The sequence below is a fragment of the Mastigoproctus giganteus genome, chromosome 2, assembly GCF_048544385.1.
Source record: "Mastigoproctus giganteus isolate SK-2022 chromosome 2, ASM4854438v1, whole genome shotgun sequence".
Classification (NCBI taxonomy): Eukaryota; Metazoa; Arthropoda; class Arachnida; order Uropygi; family Thelyphonidae; genus Mastigoproctus; species Mastigoproctus giganteus.
Window position 1 is genome coordinate 243,675,916 of NC_143576.1, and position 24,166 is coordinate 243,700,081.

At 38.5% G+C, this 24,166-nt stretch overlaps 1 protein-coding gene across 3 annotated transcripts in view; it reads right to left on the reverse strand.

Moving 5' to 3' along the window:
• Positions 1 to 24,166, reverse strand: part of LOC150090333 (DNA-binding protein P3A2-like) — a 333,226-nt gene that overhangs the window by 89,903 nt on the left and 219,157 nt on the right. For all 3 annotated transcript variants that reach the window (XM_090389805.1, XM_090389803.1, XM_090389804.1), the window contains one exon: positions 5,634 to 5,813. In XM_090389805.1, coding sequence (XP_090245931.1) covers positions 5,634 to 5,813 — 180 coding nt within the window. The remainder of the gene's footprint in view (positions 1 to 5,633; positions 5,814 to 24,166) is intronic.

The following is a 24,166-nucleotide window of genomic DNA, read 5'->3' on the forward strand; positions in this document are numbered from 1 at the left end:
CAAACTCTGCAACAACCCACATATTCGAAGTCTTTCTTCATAAGGATGCCCTTTTGCAGATCTCACCAGGCGAGTTACCCGTCTTTGCACCCTTTCAAGAAGCTCGATGTCTTTCTTTTGGTGCGGTCTCCATACTTGAACACAGTATTCCAAGTGTGGTCTAACATATGCCTTATATAATGGGATAATCACGTCCCTATCTCTACTTGCAAAAGTTCGATAGATCATCGATAGGACACCATGGGCCTTCCTTGCAACCTGTTTACAATGCTCAGAGAATTTCATGTCTGACCGTATCGTAACACCCGAGTCCCTTTCCTCCAGTACTGGGTTCAGTTGAACTCCACCAAGTGAATAAGTTATTTTGGGATTACTGTTTCCCAGGTGTAATACCTTACCCTTTGTTGGATTAAAGCATAGCTGCCATTTTTCTGACCATTCTAGGTCTCTCTGAAGAAGCTCAGCTTGACAGTGATCATTAACTACGCTATCAATTTTAATATCATCTGCAAATTTAGACATCACACCCTCTATCCCTTCATCAATGTCGTTTATGAAAATTAAAAACAACAGTGGTCCTAATACTGATCCTTGGGGAACCCCACTTCTTACATCAACCCAATCTGAGGAAAAACCATTTATCACAACCCTCTGCCTCCTGCCCTGAAGCCATCCTTCTATCCATCTAAGGATTTTCCCAGTGATTTCAACCTGTTCCAGCCTATAAAGTAACCGCTCATGTGGAACTGAGTCAAAAGCTTTGCTGAAATCTAAATAAACAATGTCGAAATTATTCCCTAAATCCAGCTCGTGAGTGACCCTTTCGAAATAGCGAACCAGATTTGTTAAACATGATTTTCCCTTTACAAAACCATGCTGAGTATCCTTGAGAATTTCAATTCGATCCAAATGATCCTGAATTCCACCCTTGATCACTGCCTCCATGATTTTCCCTACTACTGAAGTCAGACTGACAAGTCGATAATTTCCAACTTCACTTTTAGAGCCACCCTTATGTATGGGAGATACATTTGCACTTTTCCAATCCAAGGGAATCTCCCCAGAGTCTAGTGATGCTCACATAATTAGCCTCAATGGTTCAATGCACTCGCTTGCTGCCTCCCTTAAGATTATAGGGTATATTCCATCAACTCCAGGAGCCTTACTGGTCTGTAGGCTCATAGGTTTTTTCATTAAATAATCTTGCGAAATTTCAATATCATTAATTACATATTTTTTAACTTCGCTCCCACAATTTCCCATTGCCACAAAAGGTTTTTCATTTGTAAATATCGATGCAAAATAACTATTTAGTTCATCTGCAACGGCAGCTGGTGTATTTAATTCTATCTCCTTTCCCTTACTTAAAGGTCCGATCTGGTTTGTCCTGCTCTTCTTGGCATTTATATATGTGAAGAATTCTTTATCCCCCCTCTTTGCTCTGTTTGCTAGTGATTTCTCATAAACTGCCTTTGCCTGTCGAACCTTTTCTGTGGCTCTATTACACATCACCTTGTAGCTGTTATAGGCTTCAGTACTTTTTATTGCTCTGTAACCTTTCCATGCCACCTTTTTCTGCTCAAGTAATGTGGCAACTTCACTATTCATCCAACTTGGAACCCTCCTCGTGGAGTATTTTTTTAGATGGTATATACGCATTCAAGGAATCTGTGATTAATGTTTTAAAAGCGTACCACAGTTCAAATGTATTCATTTTCTGCACGATATCTACCCAGTTAATAGAGACCATGTAGTACCTTAAGGCATCGTAATTTCCTTTTCTGAAATTAAAACTCATTCCTTTGCCTTTTACTTCTGCTACCTCTCCCGTCATCATCCACCGTAGAACTCCGTGATCACTTCCTGCTACTGGTTCGTCTACTGTGAACCCTGATTCATGGGTGATAATGAGGTCTAGAACATTCTTTTCTCTAGTACTTTCCCTGACATGTTGATACAAATAACAGTCATCTAGTTGATTTAAAAATTTTGTTCCCATGTCAAGTTTTCTTCCCATTTACTCCAATCAATTAGAGGCAAATTGAAATCACCCATAATAAGACATTGACGCTTACTTGCCCATTTCATTTGCACGTAGAGGCTTTTGTCATAATCTTCACAATCACCTGGTCTGTAGATTACTCCTACTCGCATTATACCTTTGTTTCCAACTATCTCACACCATATAGACTCTATACTAGCAGGTGAAATGTCTGAATCCGGGAAAGCTATCATCGCACTCAGGCTGCCTCTGATAAGAAGCATTACCCCTCCACCCGTTCTATCTGCCCTATCCTTCCTAAATACATTATACAAGCCATACTTAAACTCATCATTCCCAATTTCCGGGTGGCACCACGTCTCTGTAAGCCCTATTATGTCCACGTTACTTGTTTTAACTAGCAGTTCGAATTTGCTCATTTTATTTACGACACTTCTAACGTTACTGTATAAACAATTAAGATTTACAGTTCTTGTATATTTAATAACCCTAACACAACCCTTGAAGTTTTTTAGGCTCTCTTCCCTGATATTAGCTATCCGCTCACATGAAACGTTTCTGCCCCCAGAACATCTAGATAATACGTCCAGTTGGGGTAGCAGATAAGAACTGTTAAGGTATGTGCAAGAGTTACTTTGACCAATATTATCAGATAAACGCGTGTCAGTATTACCCACATCCCCCCCCCTTGCTAGCAGTTTCCCTGAACCTTTAAGGTATCCTCAATAATACTGGCAAAAACTTTTGCACCACCTTTGTTTAAGTGTATCCCATCTCTACAAACCAAATTCCTTCTACCTATAAGTGTGGGCCATGCTGATAGAAATTTCCCCCCTAAAGCCTTGCAGATTCCTTCAAGTCTTGAGTTAATCCACAAGGCTCTTACATATAATCCCTCCTATCGTGTCTGGGCAGAATTGCAGACACATAGACATTATGGCCTAGCTCGCGGCATTTCCTCAGCATGTCCTGTATTTTTCCAACAAATCGTCAGATCGTGTACGTTTAATATCATTAGTCCCCACACGAATAATAATATTCTGTTTACCCCCTTTAAAATCTGACAATCTGTTGGTGACATTATCAATAGTTGCTCCCGGCAGACATACCCTGGTTCTACTCCACCTATCCTTATTAAAAAATATTCCCCGTTTCCCTGACAATGGAGTCTCCTAATAAAACATTCCCTTTTAACCAGAGTAGTTTGCTCTTGGTTTTTCTGTTTTGAGACTCGAATCGGGTGTGCATCTCTTGGTAGATTGCTGGAGTCTTGAGTCCCTGACGAGCTCCCAGATGCATTATTCTCGAGGGCAAGCTATTCTTTGGGTTTCCCTGTTATTCACCCCCCCACCCACCAAATGTTCTGCATTTTCCCCCCACTAGACTTTAGTAGTTTGGAATTGATCTACTTATTGTTTTATGTTTCTTAGTTTTTCGGTTATGTTAACAAGGTTTCACAATGTTTAGAGTTTTTGTATTGGAAATTTTTACCACTCTTCTAGTTTTTGCATTTGTTAATTTTTGTAAACCCTAAACCTACAAGAAAGACAACTATCTCACTGGTTTTTGGTGTTTTCTTTCTTTTCTTATTAGTTATTTTCTAAATAAGTGGACTTTATTTTACTACTTCAAAAAATTTTAAGTCACAAGACTATTATTTATATTACTTTCCTTTTTTGTATTGTTAGCCTTGCTCTGGTTCCTCCCCTTTATGTACTAATCCTCCAATAATCAGAATTTCCAGCTCGAGACACAGAGTTCATCACCCTTCCAATTGGCCCTCTCCATAGTTGGAGAGGGCCAATTGGAAGATTTTTCCTCATCTAGATGTCACTGGTCCATCTCCAGTAGCACTCACTATTTATTGTGCTTCAGCTCTTGTTGCTGTCCCAGTTCCTGCACCTTAGTTCTCTTGCAAGCACTTCATTAGCTAAGCTTCTTTATCATTTTTTTTCTGAAGTGTAAATATTTTTTCTGAATTTTCCTTTACTAACTTGCCATAATATTTCTCGGCTTTTTTTTATGTTGTATTATTTTATTCAATAGCTACTCACTCATAGGAGTTTGAGGGATGAAAGATATTAAGTAAATATTCTCTCATCTCAACACCACCCTGTAATTTCTTTTCTACTTCCTCCCACTCATGGTTTCTAGAAATTTCCTTATTTTTCAACCTTTTCTAATTTTGCATATTAACTTTATACTTTATGGTGCTTATATACACCATAAAGGCTAATTTTATGGTGCTTATATATGGTGCTTATAACAATTTACTTTATGGTGCTTATATATGGTTTTTGCAATAAGGAGTGAAGAGCTGGACTAGCTACACCCACTAGTTCACAGTGATTGAATGATCTATTCCTGTGCATAACTTCATTTCTCAAATTTAAACCAGTGCTGGTTGGGGGATCCTGGAACTATTAACCTCCTTTGGCACTGGTTTAAAATCGGGAAAGATTTTCTCCCTTTTGGTGCTGTTTTAAAATCAGGAAATGATAATTCTCCCCTTTTCAGCTTTTTTTTTTTTTTTTTTTAAATCAGCAATAGATCACCCAATCATTGTGAACCAGTGGGTGGAGCTAGGCCAGCTCTTTGCTCCTTGTTGCAAAGAGCCATGGGTAAGCACCATAAAATAAATTTCAACCAAATTTTTTTTATCCAAACCCAAATGCTATTTTTATTTAAGCTTTTTTCATTATTTTATTTTTGTTTAGTTAGTTTATATCAATTTACATTAAATTTATTATATAAATTAGTTTCTGCAAATTGTTTATGCCCATTAAGTCTGACGAGAGGTTTCAGATGAATCCAAAATATCTTGTAATAGTTATATCTTGAGATTGTGTTTCAATATGAAACTTATAAAAGCTCACATGTAATAAACAGGTTCATTTTTTTTAACAAATCAGTTTCCCTAATCGTCTTAAGCAAAAGGTAAACCTAAGTAATTTAGTAAGCCTACATAGATAATTAGAAAGATTTTTTCAATCAGATTAGGCTAATATACCTATTCAAGGATTCAAATTTAAGCTTTTATCATTATAGATGAATTAATAGAATGAATCCTTGCAACAAACATTTGTTGCAAGGATTTATTCTATTCATTCATCTATTCAAGCATTTATTCAAACAATCATTATACCCAAATTCAATAAAATGGATCCTTAATTGTGGAAGAAGTGGAAATTCTCAACACATTATTTTATGAAGCATCGCTTATCACAATATAATTTTGGCAGAAGCTGAAACCTATGTGCTAAGTAATGGAATATTCTTTTGCCTGAGTGTATTATATAAGATTTAGTTTATTTGTTTTTTTTTTTTTTTTAGGAGCATTAGCAACTAAGGCCATATTGCTCATAGGATATGCGGTGGTCATTCCCTAACCTTTCCACATCCTCCATATTTGGTGGTCATGGGCTCGAACCCCAGTCTAATCAAGAAGTGTGTGCTGCACACTGCTGCTCCTGCCCACCTGGCTATGGAGGCACCATATTATATAAGATGTACAGTTCTTCTGTAAGATATGTAGAGGAACTGTCTCTAAAGAAATAATTATAGAAAACAAGGTTTTAATAATTGCAAGAAAAGAAAAAAAAAAGGAAAAAGTGTGTGAAATTTCACTTACACCTTGAGCTCCTGCAAGAGCCGAGTCAACTGCTACTGCATTGGCTGCAGTTCGAACATGAACTACAGCTTTAACTTTCTCCTTATCATCTTCATCTGTAAATGCTGGTAGCAAATCTTCTCGGCCATGGTATTTATAACAATTAATAACTATTTGTCTTAAAGCATGAGTCCAAGAAACCTGAAAAATAAAGAGTAACTTGTCTAATTTATTACTCAAAAGGCTATACAAGAAAAAAAAAATTATAAAGCATGCTACAATTGGTATAGATTAATCTTTGTTATATGAACAAAGGCAGATACATCAATAAACATAAATACTCTAATCTATATTACAGTTATTAAAGAAATGGGAAAGACAAACTTACCAAAATTAAAGGGATGAGTAATTTTTTGCAGTTATTTTTCATATTGGATAAAGTTTAAAGTCAATTTGTTTTTAAACATATTGCACCTTCTCAAGAAAAGTGACAAAGTACTCCAGAGCGGCAAGTACTACAGTTGCACCTGTGACTATTTTCATGTCTTTTTGCATTATTACTGCACTAATTAAAACCAGCCATTCTGACTCGTGTTGCTTTTCTTTAGAAGGCATGAATATGCTTATCACTTTGCAATCCAAAAATCATGTGGATCCCTCCATCTCTAAATACAGGATTATTACAAAGTAGCTTACCAATTTTGTAGGCTCTAAGATATTCCTTGAGCAGGATGATGTGTAGGTAAACTTTGTTGTTTAAATATAATAAAGTACTCAAAACCTAAGCTGGTATTATTATGTTTATTTCCAAACTGGAAATATGTACATACTGGAGTCAAACATTGTGATATTTTCTTACCACTTCTTCAGTGACAGCTGTTTTTTCTTGTGACCAAAGTGATCTTTTGTGAGGGTGATATTGCAAAGACAGCTGTCACTGAAGAAGTGGTAAGAAAATACCATAAAATGTTTGACCCCATTATGTACATATTTCCAGTTTGGAAATAAACATAATAGTACCAACGTAGGTTTACAGTGCTTTTTTTTATCTTGAAACAACTTTGTATGCTGACAGCAGTGCTGTAGATAAAATAAATGGGTATATGGCAGTACGAAAAGATAGCCACAACAGTAAAGTTTTTTTCTTGAAAAATTGGTAGTCTGCCTCCACCAGAGGCATTGCAGAAGCAGCAACAAAACAGTGGATTTTACCAGTGCCAAAAAAGTGCATTGTGTCTTTTGATTTGAGGAAATAAAGTCAGCAATAACAGTTCAGAGATGAGCTCACACTTGTTTTTCAAAGAACACTCCCCACAGAAATTCTGTGTGGCACAGAAATTTCATGAATAAGGAATGTTGTGTTACTAATGCAAAAGAAAACAGGCAGACCTAGTGTGAGTGATGAAACAGTGAAGGAAGAGAGACAAATGTTCCTCAGAAGCCCAAGAAAATCAGCAACATTCCCAAGTCATGAATTGAGTCTGCCACAACCATCTGGAAGGTGCTACAGAAATATTTACAACTGAAGCCTTACTGCTATCAAGTGGTGCAACCACAAATGAAGACAATACGAAGCTTATTAAATTCTGTGTGGAAATGCAGGCAAGATATGATGATGAAAACGACCTGCTTGGGCATATCGTGTTCAGTGATTCACATTTGATGTTAGTAGCTATGTCAACATGCACATTTGTGTTTGAAGCACAAAAACACCAGATGCATGCTTACTTGAACATGTTTGTAACAGCCCAAAAGTCAATGTGTTCTGTACATTAAGTTCAGAGAAAGTTTGCAGGTATTTCTTTTTTCATGAAAAAACTACCCCAGGAGCTCACATCTGGTGAGTATGGGCTTGGCACACCCAGGGTCCTGAGCTGGATATCATCATTCTTCCCTTTCTTGGTGATTCCCTTCTACTTCTCTCTCTGGCGCCTCTAGTGCATAGTCACGCTTCTTAATTAGACCGGGGTTCGAGCCCGTGACCACCAAATACGGAAAGGTCAGGGAATGGCCACCACATATCCACAAGCAATATGGCCTTAGTTGCTAATGCTCCTAAAAACCAAATAAACCTCTCTCTCTCTTTCTACGGTAACTCAGGAATTTTTTTTTTTTTTTTTTTTAAGCTGGCAGAGCAAAAGCCTCAGGCTACCTTGCACCATATAGCCAATGATAATGATGATAATATACAATACTTAAAAATTTTCTGATATCACAAATCGGTCCTGATGATCCCAATGGACTAATGTGCTTCCAACAAGATGGTACTCCACCTCATTATCATCAAGGAATGACAGTATGCTTGAATCGCCATTTACAATGAAGATGGACTGGTTATTCAGGTTGCATTCATTGGCTTCCAAAATCGACAGACTTCACACCAATGGATTTCTATCATTGGGTGTCATGAGACAGATGACATCTATCAACCACACCAATGCCCAGGAATGCAGCTGAACTGGAAGCCAGAACTGCTGCTGCCATAGCAAAAATAACCCCCAAAACACTGCATAAAGTGTGGGAGGAGTTTGATTTTTGCATTAGCAGAGGCATACGATGCAAGAAAGCAAGCTTATGCAGCATGAGCAAAAAAAAAAAAAAAAAAGCCCTCCTATTTCACCCCTCCATTCATTCCAAATGCCTGTCCAGCTCAAATTTATTTAGGCTATCAACTTCCACAACAAAAGATGGAAGTCTGTCCCACCAATCAACAACCCACTGGCTAAAGGCAAACTTCCGCACATCCATTCTACAAACTGTCTTTCCTAAATTTAAATCAATGCCCCCCTCAGGTTCTTAATCTGAGCAAGAGGAAGAAGCCCATCAGCATTCAGCTTGCTCAAGCCATTCAAGGCCTTATACACCTCAATCAGATCACCTCGCAGGTGCCTACTCTCCAGGCACTGCAATTTGCAGAAATTAAGATTTTTCTTGGTAAGAGCACCCCTTTGTTGCCCTTCTTTGTGCTCGTTCTAGCAACTCTCCATTCTTCCTAAAATAAGGCGTCCAGAGCTGTATACAGTACTCTATGTGGCATCTGACCATTGCCTTGTACAATGGGATAATCACCTCCCTGTCCCTGCTAGCAAACTTCCTATATATCATTGACAAGACTCCATGACCTTCCCTGGCAGCCCATCTGCACTGCTCAGAACTTCATATTTGACAGCACAATTACCCCAGGTCTTTTCACTTTACACTTCCTTTGAGTGTAGTACCACACAGTTGGTACGTTTCTCTTCGTTTATTGCTACCCATATCCAGTACTTTGCATTTGTCAATGTTAAACTTCAGTTGCCACTTCTCAGCCCATTTACCCAAGTTATCTAGATCCAGTCGGAGTAACATACTGTCGTTAACAACCCTGCCAACCTTTGTATCATCTGCAAACTTGGACATTAATCCTGATATACCTTCATCAGTATCATTGATGAATACACAAAACAACAATGGGTCTAGCACCGAACCCTGAGGAACTCCACTAATAACATTTGTCCACGAAGAGCAGTGTCCATTGATTACTACTCTGTCGTCTCCCACTCAACCATCCCTTTATCCATTGTAGCAATTTACCCTTAATGCCATACCTCTCCAATTTGTACAGCAGTCTTCCATGTACAACAGTATCAAAGGCTTTGCTGAAATCCAAGTACAGTGGATTCTGGTTAATCGGGGCAGCCGTTTATTTGGGGAAAATCTTAAAAAAACAGAACCCAATTGAGAAAATAGCCAGGGTTTACTTCGCTTAATTGGAACAACATGCCGTTTAATCAGGGCAGGAGACCAGCACCAGAGATTACCCTACGATTGTGTCCAACCGTACCACATGGTTTGGTCGGATTTCTGGAGATTACAACCATAAAACAAATAGCAGTCACTTCTAAATCTCCTTCAAAATCTGAAGAAGAGGATGAAGTGTGGCAATTCATTTTGCTTCATCTTTCCCAAAAGAGAAAAACACACATATAATGTAGCGTAGTGGTAATGTGTCTCTTACGACTGACTTCGCAGTTTACACTGAACAGGGTGACTTTTCTGTTAGTGCAATCTATCATAAATGGATAGTAAACTCAATCTTATTGAACTTGCGATAATACCGACAGCTGTAATTCTGTGGGTTATTATGGTGAAATGTGTTTACACTTCAATGAAATCTTCAATCATAAAAAAATTAATTTTCAGAATCTTCTCTTCGTTACTATTTTTAAAGCTTCGTAACTTATTACTCCCTTCTCACTTGCATGTATCGTGTTATTTGCAATTTGTGTGTGCTGTGTTCTTTGTTACTGATTGCTTATCTTTTTACTCTTTTAAATTTTAACCCCACCCACAAATGTCAACTAGTTAGTATGTACATATTACAGTACGTATTAATTATTCTGATTATCACATATATTCTTCCGATTTTCACATATCATTTAATTTTTTAATTGGTAAAGTAATAAAGGTTAAATTTGTGCTTAATATATCTTTACTTTTAAAGCCTGTGAATAATATTACTCCTATTTTCGCTAAATAGAATCGTTGTTTAATGGAATTAAAATTCAATTTACAAACACAATCGCAATGACCGGTTCTTACTACACATCGTATAGTGAATGGTACTTTACTATGGTGACTCCATCATAACGTGATTTGATTGTAGAGTGAACCAATAGAAAAGTGGGGATCCATTGTATTTTTAACTATTTACGTGAAACTTCAGATAATTGGGGCAGCCGCTTAATTGGGCCAAAATGCACTAGTCCCAATGTGTCCAAAATAAACAGAATCGACTGTATATGATATCAAAATTATTTTTGACATTCAGTTCCTTTGTGACCACATCATAGTATCCAATCAAATTAGTCAGACAAGACTTCCCTTTAACAAACCCATGCTGTGTCTTAACTATTACTGCAGTCTTGTCTAGATGATTCTGCAATCCTTCTTTAACCTATGACTCCAATATTTTCCCCCGAACACATGTGAAACTAACAGTTCTATAATTATTTGTGTCACCTTTTGAACCTCCTTTGTGAATTGGTGACACATTTGCACACCTCCATTCCATGGGGACCTCCCCTGAGTCCATAGAAGCTCTCATAATTATGGCTAAGGGTTTGCTTACTTCCTTTGCTGCCTCCTCTAATACAACTGGATAGATTCCATCCACTCCAGGTGCCTTTCTCATGTTTAACTTCAAAAATTTCTCCTCCACTTTGCTCTCAGTTACTACAAAATCACTTAGCTCCCTGTTAGAGTTTGATAAACTTCTGGCATTGCCTGCATTGAATAACTCCTCATGTGTGAATGTACATGAGGAGTTATTCAATGAGGGGAATAACTTCTCGTGTGAATATAGATGCAAACTACTCATTCAGTTTATCAGCTACCTGAGCATGATCATCAACAGTCAACTCATCTATGTTAAGTGGTCCAATCTGATTCATCCCTTTCCTTTTAGAGTTTACATAAGTAAAGAACTCTTTGCTGTTTTTCTTTGCATCCTTTGCCGAAGATGTCTTGTAATCTGCCTTCGCCTACCTAATCTCCTCTGTGACTTGATTACAGACAAGCTTATATCTGCCATAGGCTTCTGTGTGACCTGATAATTTATATGCATCGTATACATTTTTCTTCTCTGCCACAAGCCTCATTAATTCATCTGACATCCATTTAGGCCTGAAACTTCAATAGTATTTCTTAGTTGGAATGAAAAGCCTAGTAGCCTCCAAGATTAAGTCCCTGAAAGCTTCCCATTTAGAATTCAACATTGGTAATATCATCAGATGATCCCACTGTACAGAATTTAAAAACTGTCTGAGACCCCTGTAGTCACCTTTATGAAAGCAAAAGCCCTTCCTTTAGCCTTGATGGTAGTTATATCTTTAAGTAATCCCCATATCAGTACATTGCGATCACTGTCACACAGTGGTTCCTTTATCTGCAAATTCTTAATGCATGAATAATCACTGCTGATAAATCGCCCTCTGCTGCCTATCGAACATACTACTGTAGAAAACAATCATCCAATGAATCCAAAAAAAGTCTTGCTAGTGAGCGAGTGACCAACCCACAAGTTCTAGTCAATATCTGGAACGTTAAAATCCCCCCATTATAAGACATTCTGATTTACTCGCCCACTCTTTCTCTGCACAGTTGCTCATTATACTCATCAGATTCATTAGGCCTATAACACACACTTACTCTCATTTTTCCTTTCCCAGTGCTTATGTCACACCAAACAGACTCAACATTGCATTGTTCACCAACATCAACTGGGTGCACTTCCATTGAGTTTATATGTTTCTTAACTAGCAGCTTAACCCCTCCTCCCTTCCTGTCCTGTCTATCCTTTCTGTACACATTGCACTCCCCAAATTCCAATTCTGCACTGCTTATATCTGTGTGACACCATCTCTGATATTCCAACAATATCTGCCTTTGATGTCTTGACTAGCACTTCAAGTTCATCAAATTTATTAACTATACTCCTAGCATTGGTGTACATGCAAGTATACATGCACCTGTTTCTACTCTTAGTTACCCTAACACAGCCCATGTATTTATTTGTTCCACTATGCCTCTCAACAGTCCTGGAAATCTCCATTGCCTTGCTTTCCATGCTGCTGCTCATTTTAATAGAAGCAGTGCAAGAATCACTTTTGCCTCTGCCTGTGGTCAGTGTTAACCTTTTAGTCTGTGTAACCCCCAAGCTAGCATCAGCAAATATTCTTGCACCCTTTCTTTTTAAGTGTACCCCATCCCTGTAGAAGCAGTCTCTCCTGTCAACAAGCACAGGGCAGAATTACAGACACTTTCACATTCAACACTAACTCGCGACTTTTTTTCAACATTGACCTGTACTTGTTGAGTAAATCTGCAGTTCTCTTACTCTTAACGTCATTAGTTCCAACGTGTACAACAATATCACCTTTTATGCCCTTAAAAGATGATATCTGCTCTACAACGTCATCAACTTTTGCCCCTGGCAGACATATCCTAGTCCTGTTCCACCTATCCTCCTTGCATAATATATTTCCTGCTTCCCTGACAACAGAATCACCAACAATAACTAGTTTCTTTGGGACCAGCACATTCTGCCTTGGAGATTGCCTCTGTGTTGTCTGATGCACAGGAGTCAGCTCTGCCGTTGAGTTTGGCAGCTGAGAGCCTGATGAGCTCTCTCAGATTAATTTCTTTGGGGCATTTACCCTACACCTCAAGCTCTCATAGACGCCCATCAGTACGCTGAGTTGGCACCTAATTTCTTGACACTCTAGGCATCTAGCACACACAAAGACATCCTCCTTGGCTAGATCATGTCCTGTTTTAGAAAGTTCAGCAAACATTTCACATTTTGCACATTTTTTGAGACATGCATTGGAGAATCGCTCCCTTTGTTTCTCCCCTGAGTCACAGCACTCTCGCTAGTCTGTGATCTTTGCTTCGCAGCTCTAGTCTGGGTCACGATTTCCGTTTAAATACAGTTTAATAAACAATGGAATTTAATAAGATCAATAAATAAATATTTTTGATTAATTAATAATACTATACTAAGCTAACAGATTCCTAATACACTGCTTCATTATCTAGTTTTATGTTATACCTTATGCTATCAGTTCAAGATATATATGTTGCAAGATCTCAATACTATCACCTCCTCTGCATCCCTCTCTGCTGCTAGTGTCACCACATTGGCTCCAAAAAGATCAGATCTTGCAATTCTCCTCTATGGTGTTCCCAAAGACTATGCAAATGAGAACTTCTACTTTAAGAACCTCATTGATTTAGGAATCTCATACGAGGAAGTAAAGGCGGGTACTATGTTTCGGTTCAACACCAAGTCAAACTCATCTTTGACTAGTCAACATTGTTGTCAGCTTTGCACCAAAGATCTATAAAGAAGTGCTATCCCTTGATTGGGTGTTTGTGGTCTGTGGCACCCACAAGTTTAGAGCATTTACAATAGTAACCAAATGTTTTCTTTGCCTGGGCTACAGGCACACCACACAACATTGCACTCACAGCTCTCTAAACTGTGGGCAATTCATTGCAGAATGCCCCCACACAAAGAGGAGCCACCTGTCTGCATTAACTGTAAGAGGCACAAGAGGGCTTCACAGCACGATGAAAGATATAACCTGCCCTGGAAATGATACAGCTCAAAACTGTTGATGGAGAGTAACCTAAGAAACTGTGCAGTTCAGGTGAATCAGAATGAAAAGTCTTCTGATGGATTTCACTCTCTCATTCTTCTTCCTGCACTCCACAAAACTTTAAAATTAAAGTTTTCTGCAGCCAGCCGAATCATCACAGATGAGATTTGGCTGGCTGCAGTGCAACACTCTGTGGACGTGATCTCCATCCAGGAGCCCTACTTCTCAAAGGGTCAGTTTGGGCATGTCTCCAAGATTATGGACTATTCCATTTATGCTTGAGTGGTGCAGCCAATGCCCCAAGGCCCTAAATCATGGATCATCATTTTAAACAGAAATTTAGATGTTGTTGTTGTCCATGGTCTCTGCAACAAACTGGCAACTTGTGTGCAAATCACCTTCTCATCTCTCTCCTATCTTCTGTCAATCTACTGCCCCTCTTCTGCAGACTTCAACAACTAGTTAAACTCCTTGGAGTTTAACTAGTTGTTGAAGTCAGTCCTAGAGCCAAGGAAGTTAACAACTTCCTTGGCTCTGGGAATGTCCTCATTACCTTAAACATTGATGCAAAGTACCATTTCTGGTTCAGTGCTGTTTCTGACGCCCAAGGCCTTCTTCTTGAGGACTTCATTTTATGTCATAATCTTGCAGTCCACAATCGACCACGCCAACTCTCCACTTATTGCAGCTCAGCTGGTGAGTCGAGCATTGATGTTACACTCACCAGTGACTTAAATTCAAGCATCAGTGACTGGGTTACAATCGTAGATTGGACACTCAGCAACTATATAGCCATTGTGTTCCATGTCTTTGTTGATGCACCTACCAACTGCAACTCACCTAGAACACCAGACTTCATCCAGTTCTGCACAAAAACTGTTGACTGGACTCTTTTGATGAGTCCATCACTAATGACTATCCACTAAACCCTCTGGACAGCTTCAGCTTAAATTCTGCAGAAAAGCTTATTGAACAGTCTCTTATAAAAGCCTCCTATAAATCAGCAAAGAAGAAGACAACCACCCTAAAGTGTGCTCCTGGTGGTCCCAGGACATTATTACTCTTCGCAAATCAGTTCACCACGCTTGACGGTTATACCAACGACACTGTGACTGGCCTGCTGGAAACATTATGCAATTATATAACGACTACATTGTCAAAAAGAACACCTTTAATAAAGCAATTGAAACAAGAGAGAGAAAGAGAGAAAAGCCTGGACTGTCTTTGTAAAAGAATCCAACAGCAAAATCCCATGGGGCCTCATGTGCAAGATAGCTCAGGAGAGAACATTCACTTCTGATGTTCTCAGCACTGTTACCACTGGGACTCACGAAACCTCTGGCTGGACAGACTCTGTCAACCAAATTCTTGACAACTTATTCCCTATGGATAATCCTTCTGAAGATTTTCCAAGGAAGATGGCAATTCAGGAGACAAATAACAAGTACACCACTGAAGAAAGTACCGAGCCATTTACTTTAGAGGAACTTATCCAGGTGGTCAAGAAGATCAAGGAATGGAAATGATCGAATATGTGTTTATTCTCTGGCTGTTAAGATTAACCTCTCTACCTGCTCTTGCTCTTCAATAAATGCCTCATGGAAGGCATCTTTTCCTCTGTTTGGAAAGTTTCTTTGCCCTGTCTTATCTTCTCCTACATAAAAGAGTAGCTGAATGGTTTACACCTGGGTTGGAGTTGCTATATAGAATAACAGGCCATGGCTCACTGAATGAGAAACTATTTGCTCTAGGATTAACAAATACCGAATTGTATTTTTGTGGAGCCAAGGAAAATTGGTTTCACGTTTTGTGTGAATGTAATATTTATGATAGCATGTGAACAATAATTAGTGATCTCCTTGTGAATGTGATTCCTGGACAGACGTTTCATCTCTTGATGGAACAAGATAAACTTCAGCTGTTACATACCTTTGCTAAAGCTGCATTTGATCTAAGAAGTATGCTTCCACAGTTAAGAACTGGTTTAACTTTGGATAATTAACTGTGATTAACGTGGTCTTTGTAGTTACTGTGGGCAAGTTTTTCATTTATTTAATTTTAACTCTTGAGTGGGGCCCCAGAGTGTTTTTTTTTTATTATTATTATTTTTAAATTAATTAATTATTTTTTTATTTTTATTTTTGTTCATAAACTAAGAGACCTAAAGCTTCCCACCTACTGGAACTAGCTCACCTTCCCGTGGTGTGGACGAGTATCTGGAAGCAGCCTTCCCGGTGATCGCTGCTTCTAGGTAGCCAAGAGGCCAACACAACATACATAAAATACACAAACATTTCACTACTTGGGTACCCTAATCCTATTCATCTTTAATTCCCTATCCCCGGCAGGAGGGTGAGGAGACATGCTCTGTTTCTTCCCTCCCCTGACAACCCATCTCTTTGCCTGGGCCTGCCTCACTGACCAGTTGGGGTCGCCTTCTCTATTCTTCATCTCCCCCACCTGCCATCCAAGCTTCCCTCTAGTGTGACATGGGTATTACTAGCAGGGGTCATCTCCTCTATCGACCCCTTACTTTTACTTCTACCCTCCAGTCTTCAGCTTCCTCTCCCTCTCATTATTATCTTTCATCTAGCATATAGCCCACATGTCTAAATTTAATAACAAAATTTTGCCCGATCTATTAGGCCTTTTAACACATCTCTCTAACGTTCAACCCCAATCAGCAATTTCCAAACAGCAATCTCATTAAGAATTAATGTCAAACACGTGGATTTTTTTAGGTCCTAGCCACTGAAATCCCAGGAAGCTAGGTGGCAGGACCTGCCAGAGCAACTTGTCATGATTCTGGACACACCCGGCTAGCCTTCACGTGGCGAGGTATGGGCAATGTCAGGCCCCACTAGTGGCCTGGCAGCCAATAAGCCAGACAAATAATGAACACAACACATCACACTGCACAGACATGGCCTACACACTTTCAAGTCTCTGGCTTGACATTGTACTGTCCTCAATACAGCGAACACATGTGGAGATGGGAGAAATCCCAGGTGCCATCTGACATGAACATACCTTATATACCCCAAGTCTGGCCTAGTTTACAGAGTCTGTTAAAACTTACAGTAATACAAGGCAGATTTGAACTGACATTCTAGGAGCCGCCCTAACAATAACACATGTCCACATATCCTATCTTATCAAAAAGCTGGATAAGCCTGCCTCAAGTCCACATGCCAATACTCTTATGTGGCAGTGGGTAGGAGGGTTGCAGCGGAGTGCATGGAAGGTGCCGGGCATAAACCCACCAAGAGCTGCCGCTGGTGCAGATCTTGGTGGTAGTAGCAAATTGTGCTGCTTGCTAATTTTGGGAAGATCTTGGAGTGGCTTATGGCTCTTCGACTAACAGCTCTGTTTCAACAGCAAAATCTTTTTTCTGCTGTCAATATAGCTTCACTGCAGGTCATCCTTTCGAGGAGGCCTTATCTGACTTCGTCTGGCACAGTGAAAATTCTAAGTCCAAATTTTAACTAGCTATTATGGTCAACTTCGAGGGCACCTTCAACACTAGTGGTACATCACCCTTGAACATATCCAGTTTGACAGATGCTCCTTTCATATGTACAAATTATTTCATAGTTACTTCTGACTGCTCAATAATTGTCAAATCAAAATTTCTTCAAGTCTCTAGGAAAGTCTTTCTAGGGTGCTCCCAGGATTCAGTTCTGGGGCTCCTTATCTAGAACACTGTGCTTCAAGACTGGCTGGGCTGCTATCTCCAGAATTGTAAAATTTTTGCTTTCGCCAATTACCCGACAATTGTGGTCTCAGGCAGTTCTCATGCAGCATTGGAGGTGAATGCAAACCAGATTTTATCTTACCTTTCCACCTGGTCATTGGCTAACAAACTTAAAATTAATCCAGTGAAAACAAAAATTATGCCTAAATCCAAGTTGGATCTCAGACAGCCTCTTCAAGTCAAAAATTTTGGTAAGTGGCTCCCTATAGTCACTCAGGCAAAACTCCTTGGGGTCAATTATTGACCATAAGCTTTCCTTCTATCCTCATCTGATCCACATGAGTACTAAAATCAAAAAACTCATAGGGTCAATTATTATAAATTCCAGGGGAAAGTTGAGTCTCTCTAGGAAGTCACTCCTTATCTACTATAATGCTCGAAAAATATTTCTTGACTGAATGTCTAAGAGTATGAAATAGATTGGGTATGGCACTTTCATCATTTCTGCTACCCAGGTAGTACGAATGCATCATTTATTCATATCTCATTTTGTGAATACCTTCACAACAAATTGCCTAGGTATTGCACTATTTCGTATTCTTCTCTGGTAGAGAAGACTGTTAGTTATTCTCAGATGGGCACCACCATCCAGACGGCACCGTTTCGAAGCCAGTTCGCTTCATCAATTGTCAAATCAAAATTTCTTCAAGTCTTTAGGAAGGTCTTTCAAAGGTGCCCCCAGGATTCAGTCCTTGGGCTCCTTATCTGGAACATTGTGCTTCAAGACTGGCTGGGCTGCTATCTCCAGAATTGTAAAATTCTGGAGATAGCAGAATGAAGCCAACTAGCTTCAAAAAGGTGCCATTGGGTGGTGGTGGTGTCCATCTGAGAATAAGTAACAGTAGTCTTCTCTACCAGAGAAGTGTTACTTATTCAAAGTAGTGCAATACCTAGGAAACTCATTGTGAAGGTATTCACAATATGAGATATGAATAAACAATGCATTCATACTACCTGGATAGTAGAAACGATGGAAGTGCTACACCCATGCATAAACAACCTCTTTCATAATATAACGCAGTTTTCATGCCCATAGTCACCTATTCGGCAGGAGCTCGGTGAAATTCCATCCAGCAGAGCACGATCCTCTATTCTCAGAGTCTGTAGAACAGTTTCCACCACTGTGGTGCAAGTTATTGGAGGGTCCCTTCCTTTGGATCCATTTGTCATCTATCATGGCCTCTGCTTTCGACACAAAAAACAAACACCTTCAGAATTACTTTGTACCCAGCTAAATTTAAATGAAGATCCTAAAAAAAGAGAAAAATCCAGATGCTTTAAAGAGCTAATTAGTATCTGGCAGTCCAGATGGGACACCACCACACTTGGAGCTGCCACAAGAAAATTCCTGCCTGATGTGACCTTATTACTCTCTAAATCAGTTAAAACCTGGTGCTCCTTAACTATAGAAACTTCCTTTCTGGTAACTGGACATGGCTCTCTCAACCAAAAACTATCAGTTTGGCTTGCATCACACGAATCTCTGCCACTGTGGGAATACAGAAGATTGGAGTCATCTGCTCTTTAACTGTGCAATCTACGACGATCTTAGGGTGAAGCTCCAAACTGATGTTCTAGATCTCCCTCTCCAGGATGGGAGGAGTTGCTTCTACAGAATAAAAACCATCTTTCAGCTCTTCAGAACTTTGCTTCCGAAGTCTTTGCTCACAGAAAGAGAATCAATGCCGAAGTAGCGAACCAAAATAGTCCACCACATGCACCTGTGTAAGGACAACAGTTTACTTCCCTGCTATCCTGGATGACAAAACATGTACTTTCAGAGGACACTCAGAGATTTCTGTGTAGTGTTGGGCTGCTTACGAATTAAGCATAACTGCACCAAAATTAGCTATATTTTCTTCTATAGTTCGTATACGCAAAAACTGTCAATGCACTGATTATACAGGACAACCAGTTCGACTTCTGAATTATCCTAGAAGTCAAAACAAGACCACTTATTGAAGAGTACTTTTATTTCTTCTTTTTTTAATTATTATTCTTAACTAGCACCAGTCTTTTTTTTCTTTTTTTTTTTATTTTTTGTTTGTTAACCAGCACCATTCTGTCTTTTTCTTTTTTATCATAACTAGCACCAATGTCTTTTTTTTTTTTTTTAACCTGCACTACTGGTTTTTATTTATTTATTATAATTTTTTAAAATTTTTTTATTATCGTCTTTCTTTTTTATTTCATAACCAGTGTTGTGCTGTCTCCCCACCCTCTGAAACGGGCCCAAGAGTATCCTGGCCCGCCTTTTGGCAACACTACGTGGATCAGAGTTCTCTTTTGAGACAGTACATGCTCTACTGGAACTGCCCACCTTCCCGTGATGTGGATAAGTATCCAGAATCATCTCTCCTGGTGACTGGTGCATCTGGGTAGCCAAGCAGCAAGAACATAGACATTGCTCACATAAACCTACACCAATCACATTTCTGGCCTTTTACAATTGATTCTGTTCTTCACAGAGACACGAGGTAGAGCTGAACAGACATTCCAGGTGGCACCCTATACATATACACATGTCCACAATAACATTCTACAGCTTTCATGGTGTGTAAATTTTGTATGTAACGATATTAAATTTTGCTTATAGTTTATTTTTGTCAGTTATTAAAGGACAAGAAGAATTGCCCAAAATGTGCAATCACTTTAATTAATTTTAATGCAAGTTATTCTAAATTCAAAATTAAAGTTTTTAATAAAGAATTGAGCTACTTAAACACTATTTAAACGTCTTTTTTTTGGCTGATGCTACATAAGCTTGCTTTCTTGCATCATATGTCTCTATTAATGCTAATGCTAATCTCATTTAAAGACATAATTAAAACTAAAGTTTCCACAATGCCATGAAACGCCATTTTCTAATTTATGTTCTAAATTAATACTACAAACCAGACACAGAGGAAGCGATTTATTCTACTCATATGCTACATACTTGTAGTATCAAACCTGAAGTTAGTGTTTCCTACATTTGTCTCACAGGGGCTTCATTTCAACTAATATAAACACTAAATTTTGACTATTTTACAATTTTTCAGTTTTATTTACTATTCTCAATAATATAAACTATAATAATAAATAATTTCTTCATAGGAGGGTTAAAAAGCAACTATTAGATTAAGTTAGTAATTTTATCATTAGTTTCATTTTATTGTTTAATTTAGTTCAAGCTGTTAGCAGTTTAATAAGCTCAAGTGTTTTGAAGGAAAATAGGAATCAATGTTGGGTTTTTTTTTTTTTTTTGCAATATTGTTCTAATTATAGTGGTTCTAATTGATGGCAGCTGTACTTAACGTTGTTGGCTGATCATTAAGGCTATACTGGCTTCTGCATGGCCATAGTATACAAAACTTGCTTATTTTTAAAAGTTCTTTATTGGCGAAGATAAAAAAAGCCAACACAAGAACCACTGGAAACGTGGGCTAACTTACGCAGAATATTAGTTTCCTGATACCGCATTCTAGTGCTGCTCACTCAGTAAACAGACAGCAGGTGTTAGCGGTGTGCAGCAGAAGTCGAGAAAGATATACTGATTCACAGGTAGGCGTGGAAAACGATGTGCTGATTGGTGTGTGAACACAACAGACGATAATTGGTTTAGTATCACTTGCCTTAATCTCAGAAGCACTAATGGTCACATGCCCTAATTGCACATGCCCTAATGAATGCTTTCCATAATGGTGAAAAAAGGTCAGGTTACCTCCACCTGAATCCCATGGGAGCTTGAACCCCTCCCAAAGTGGAGGGGGTAATCCGACCTTTTTTCTTTAGAATCATGGGTAGACTAGCACATAAATTGTTTATTAACAAAACATTGATTTTTTTATTACTGTATTTTTATTTTTAAAGACAGTCACGCGGATACACATATATCTGTGCAAGTGTCTTTAAAAATAAAAAAAATAAAAAAATATATATACAGGGTGTTTCAGTTAAACGTTTCAGAACTTCTAAGAGGGGTAGGGTACATCCTGACAACTCGAAATCATATAGCAATGTGGGGTCGGAAATGCTTTCCTGAAGCGGTGTTGTACACAGAAGCACCATAAAGAAAAGAGACCGTAAGTGAGAAATCGTTTTAATAATACATGAAAAGAAGCAAAAGGTACATGGATTAAAGTAAGTGTTCGAAGTTTCTTCCACGGGCTACAATGCACGCCTCACATCTCCGACGCATGGACATCCGAACATTCTGGAATACTCCAGGCGAATTTCGAATTTCTTCGGCAGCTACTGCGATTCTTGCAACCAGCTCCTCAGCATTGTCAACAGGGGTGTCATAAACTAGCGATTTCATATGACCCCAGAAATAAAAATCAAGACATGATAGGTCGGGTGACCGAGCAGGCCAACGCACGGGACCACCACGTCCGATCCACTGTTGACCAAATGTGACATCCAGGTAGTTACGAACATCTCCGCTATAATGGGCTGGGGCTCCATCATGTTGGAACCACATTGTGTGTTGCGTCGATGCAGAAATCTGTTCATCTCTCAAAAGTTGTGGCAATACTTGCTGCAGAAAGATCAAGTAGATAGGTCCGGTTAGACCTATCTACTTGATAATCCATGTACCTACGATAATCCATGTACCTTTTGCTTCTTTTCATGTATTATTAAAACGATTTCTCACTTACGGTCTCTTTTCTTTATGGTGCTTCTGTGTACAACACCGCTTCAGGAAAGCATTTCCGACCCCACATTGCTATATGATTTCGAGTTGTCAGGATGTACCCTACCCCTCTTAGAAGTTCTGAAACGTTTAACTGAAACACCCTGTATATATATATAAAGAATCTATCTTTTTTTTTCTTTTCCTATTATTTCCTAACCTAACCTAAGGTTAGGTCACAAAATATAATGAAACCTTTTATATTATTTTCTAACCTACCATTTAAGGTCAGGTTATGAAATAAAATGAAAAATAAAGAAACCTTTTCCTTTTTTTCGTAACCATACCTACAGAGCCGTGCCGAGGGTGAGGCAAACAAGGCTCCTGTCTCAGATTAAAAGCTGAAAGGGGGGGGAGGGGTGCCAAAAGAAAGTTTAAATAATTGCCAACATTGCCATGATTAACAGTAGGGCACATTTTAGTACCTTGCCTCAGGTAATAAAACGGCTCGGAATGGCCGTGCAAACCTAAATCAATAAAATAGTAAAAACACTCATGAACTGCAAAAATCTGCTTTTAATAATGAGAAAAACCAAATGAAAGGAATGGAACTTTTTCAGAAAAAAAAAATTCATGAATACAAATCAAAGAGTTGGACCTCAATAGCTATTCAAAATTTGAGTAATATTCTGAAAAGAATCTTCATGATTTTTCCTATAAATTTGATGCCACATATATTCATTCATGTGACCTATCAACATATCTTTACAGCTGCCATTTTTTAGTCATACTTTTTAGTCTCTCCCAATGGGCTTCGATGTTATTCGAATGTGTTCCTGAATGTGGATCTACAAAATGTTCATTCTGTTTCACTGTTAAATGTTTGTAATTCTTTTTTTCTAAGGCCGTAATACGTCTATATCCACGGCATTCATCTGTTATGATGGTAGTATTTTTCTTCACTACTTTTCTAATAATATGTAAAACAGTTTTTGCTTTTCAATTTTTTATGAATTTCATGAAGATGAATTTTGATTCTCTTTCAAATACTCCAAACACCCATTTCTTCTTAGCAGTTAAATTTCATTCTCTGTGATGTTTTGGTTTTACCAATACAGTTTCGTCTGCTTCTACAGTTTCCCCTGATCCACCCAACTTAATGGGTTTTTTTAAACAACTGTAATTCGCAAATATCTCTTTTAAGTTTCTTATAAAACTTAATTGCTGTTGCTTTCGAAATCTTCATATGGCATGCTGTCGTAGTTACTGGTGTGCACGTTGACCAAAGGTATATAATATACATTATCTTTTTTAATGGAAGTTTTGTATTTTCCATAAAACTATATTTTAATAAACTCGTGCAGAACATTTTTTACAATACCAGAACTTTCCACAAGACTCTGTTCGTGATTCAATTAATTTAAAATAATCATTGCACTTAAAACAGTACAAATTTTTGTCTTATTAATTTAGTTTTCATCAGAAAATTAAGCAACATTTTATTTTCCTTACAAATTTCTTCCACCTTTAAAAGATTCATCACTACTATTACCTGTTTACCATTCATTACAAAACTAATTATGCACCGTTCTTTACTCATAAATACACATCATAATGCCAACCAATGACTACACAGAAGCTTGTCATCTGTCACGCCCACCATCACCAATCACTTCATCGTTTGCCATGCCTACCTGTCAATCAATATATCATTCTCGACTTCTGTTCCAGACCGATAAAACCTACTGTCTGTTTACCGAGCGAGCAGCGTTAGAGTACCGTATCAGGAAACTAATTTTTCGGGTAAGTTAGCCAATGTCTCCAGTTGTTTTCGTGTTGGCTTTCTTTATCTCAGCCGCTTTATTTTGTCAGGTGATAACATGGTAGTCAGGATCCACTTGATGCCAATGAATAGTGTACAGTCAAGAGGAGGGCTGGTGCAGAATGTCATTTACTTTAAAGAAATTCAAAGGAAATGCAAAACATGTATAGTGAATCTATAATCAGTTGCTATAGACTTAATATGGCAGATATTGCATTTCAA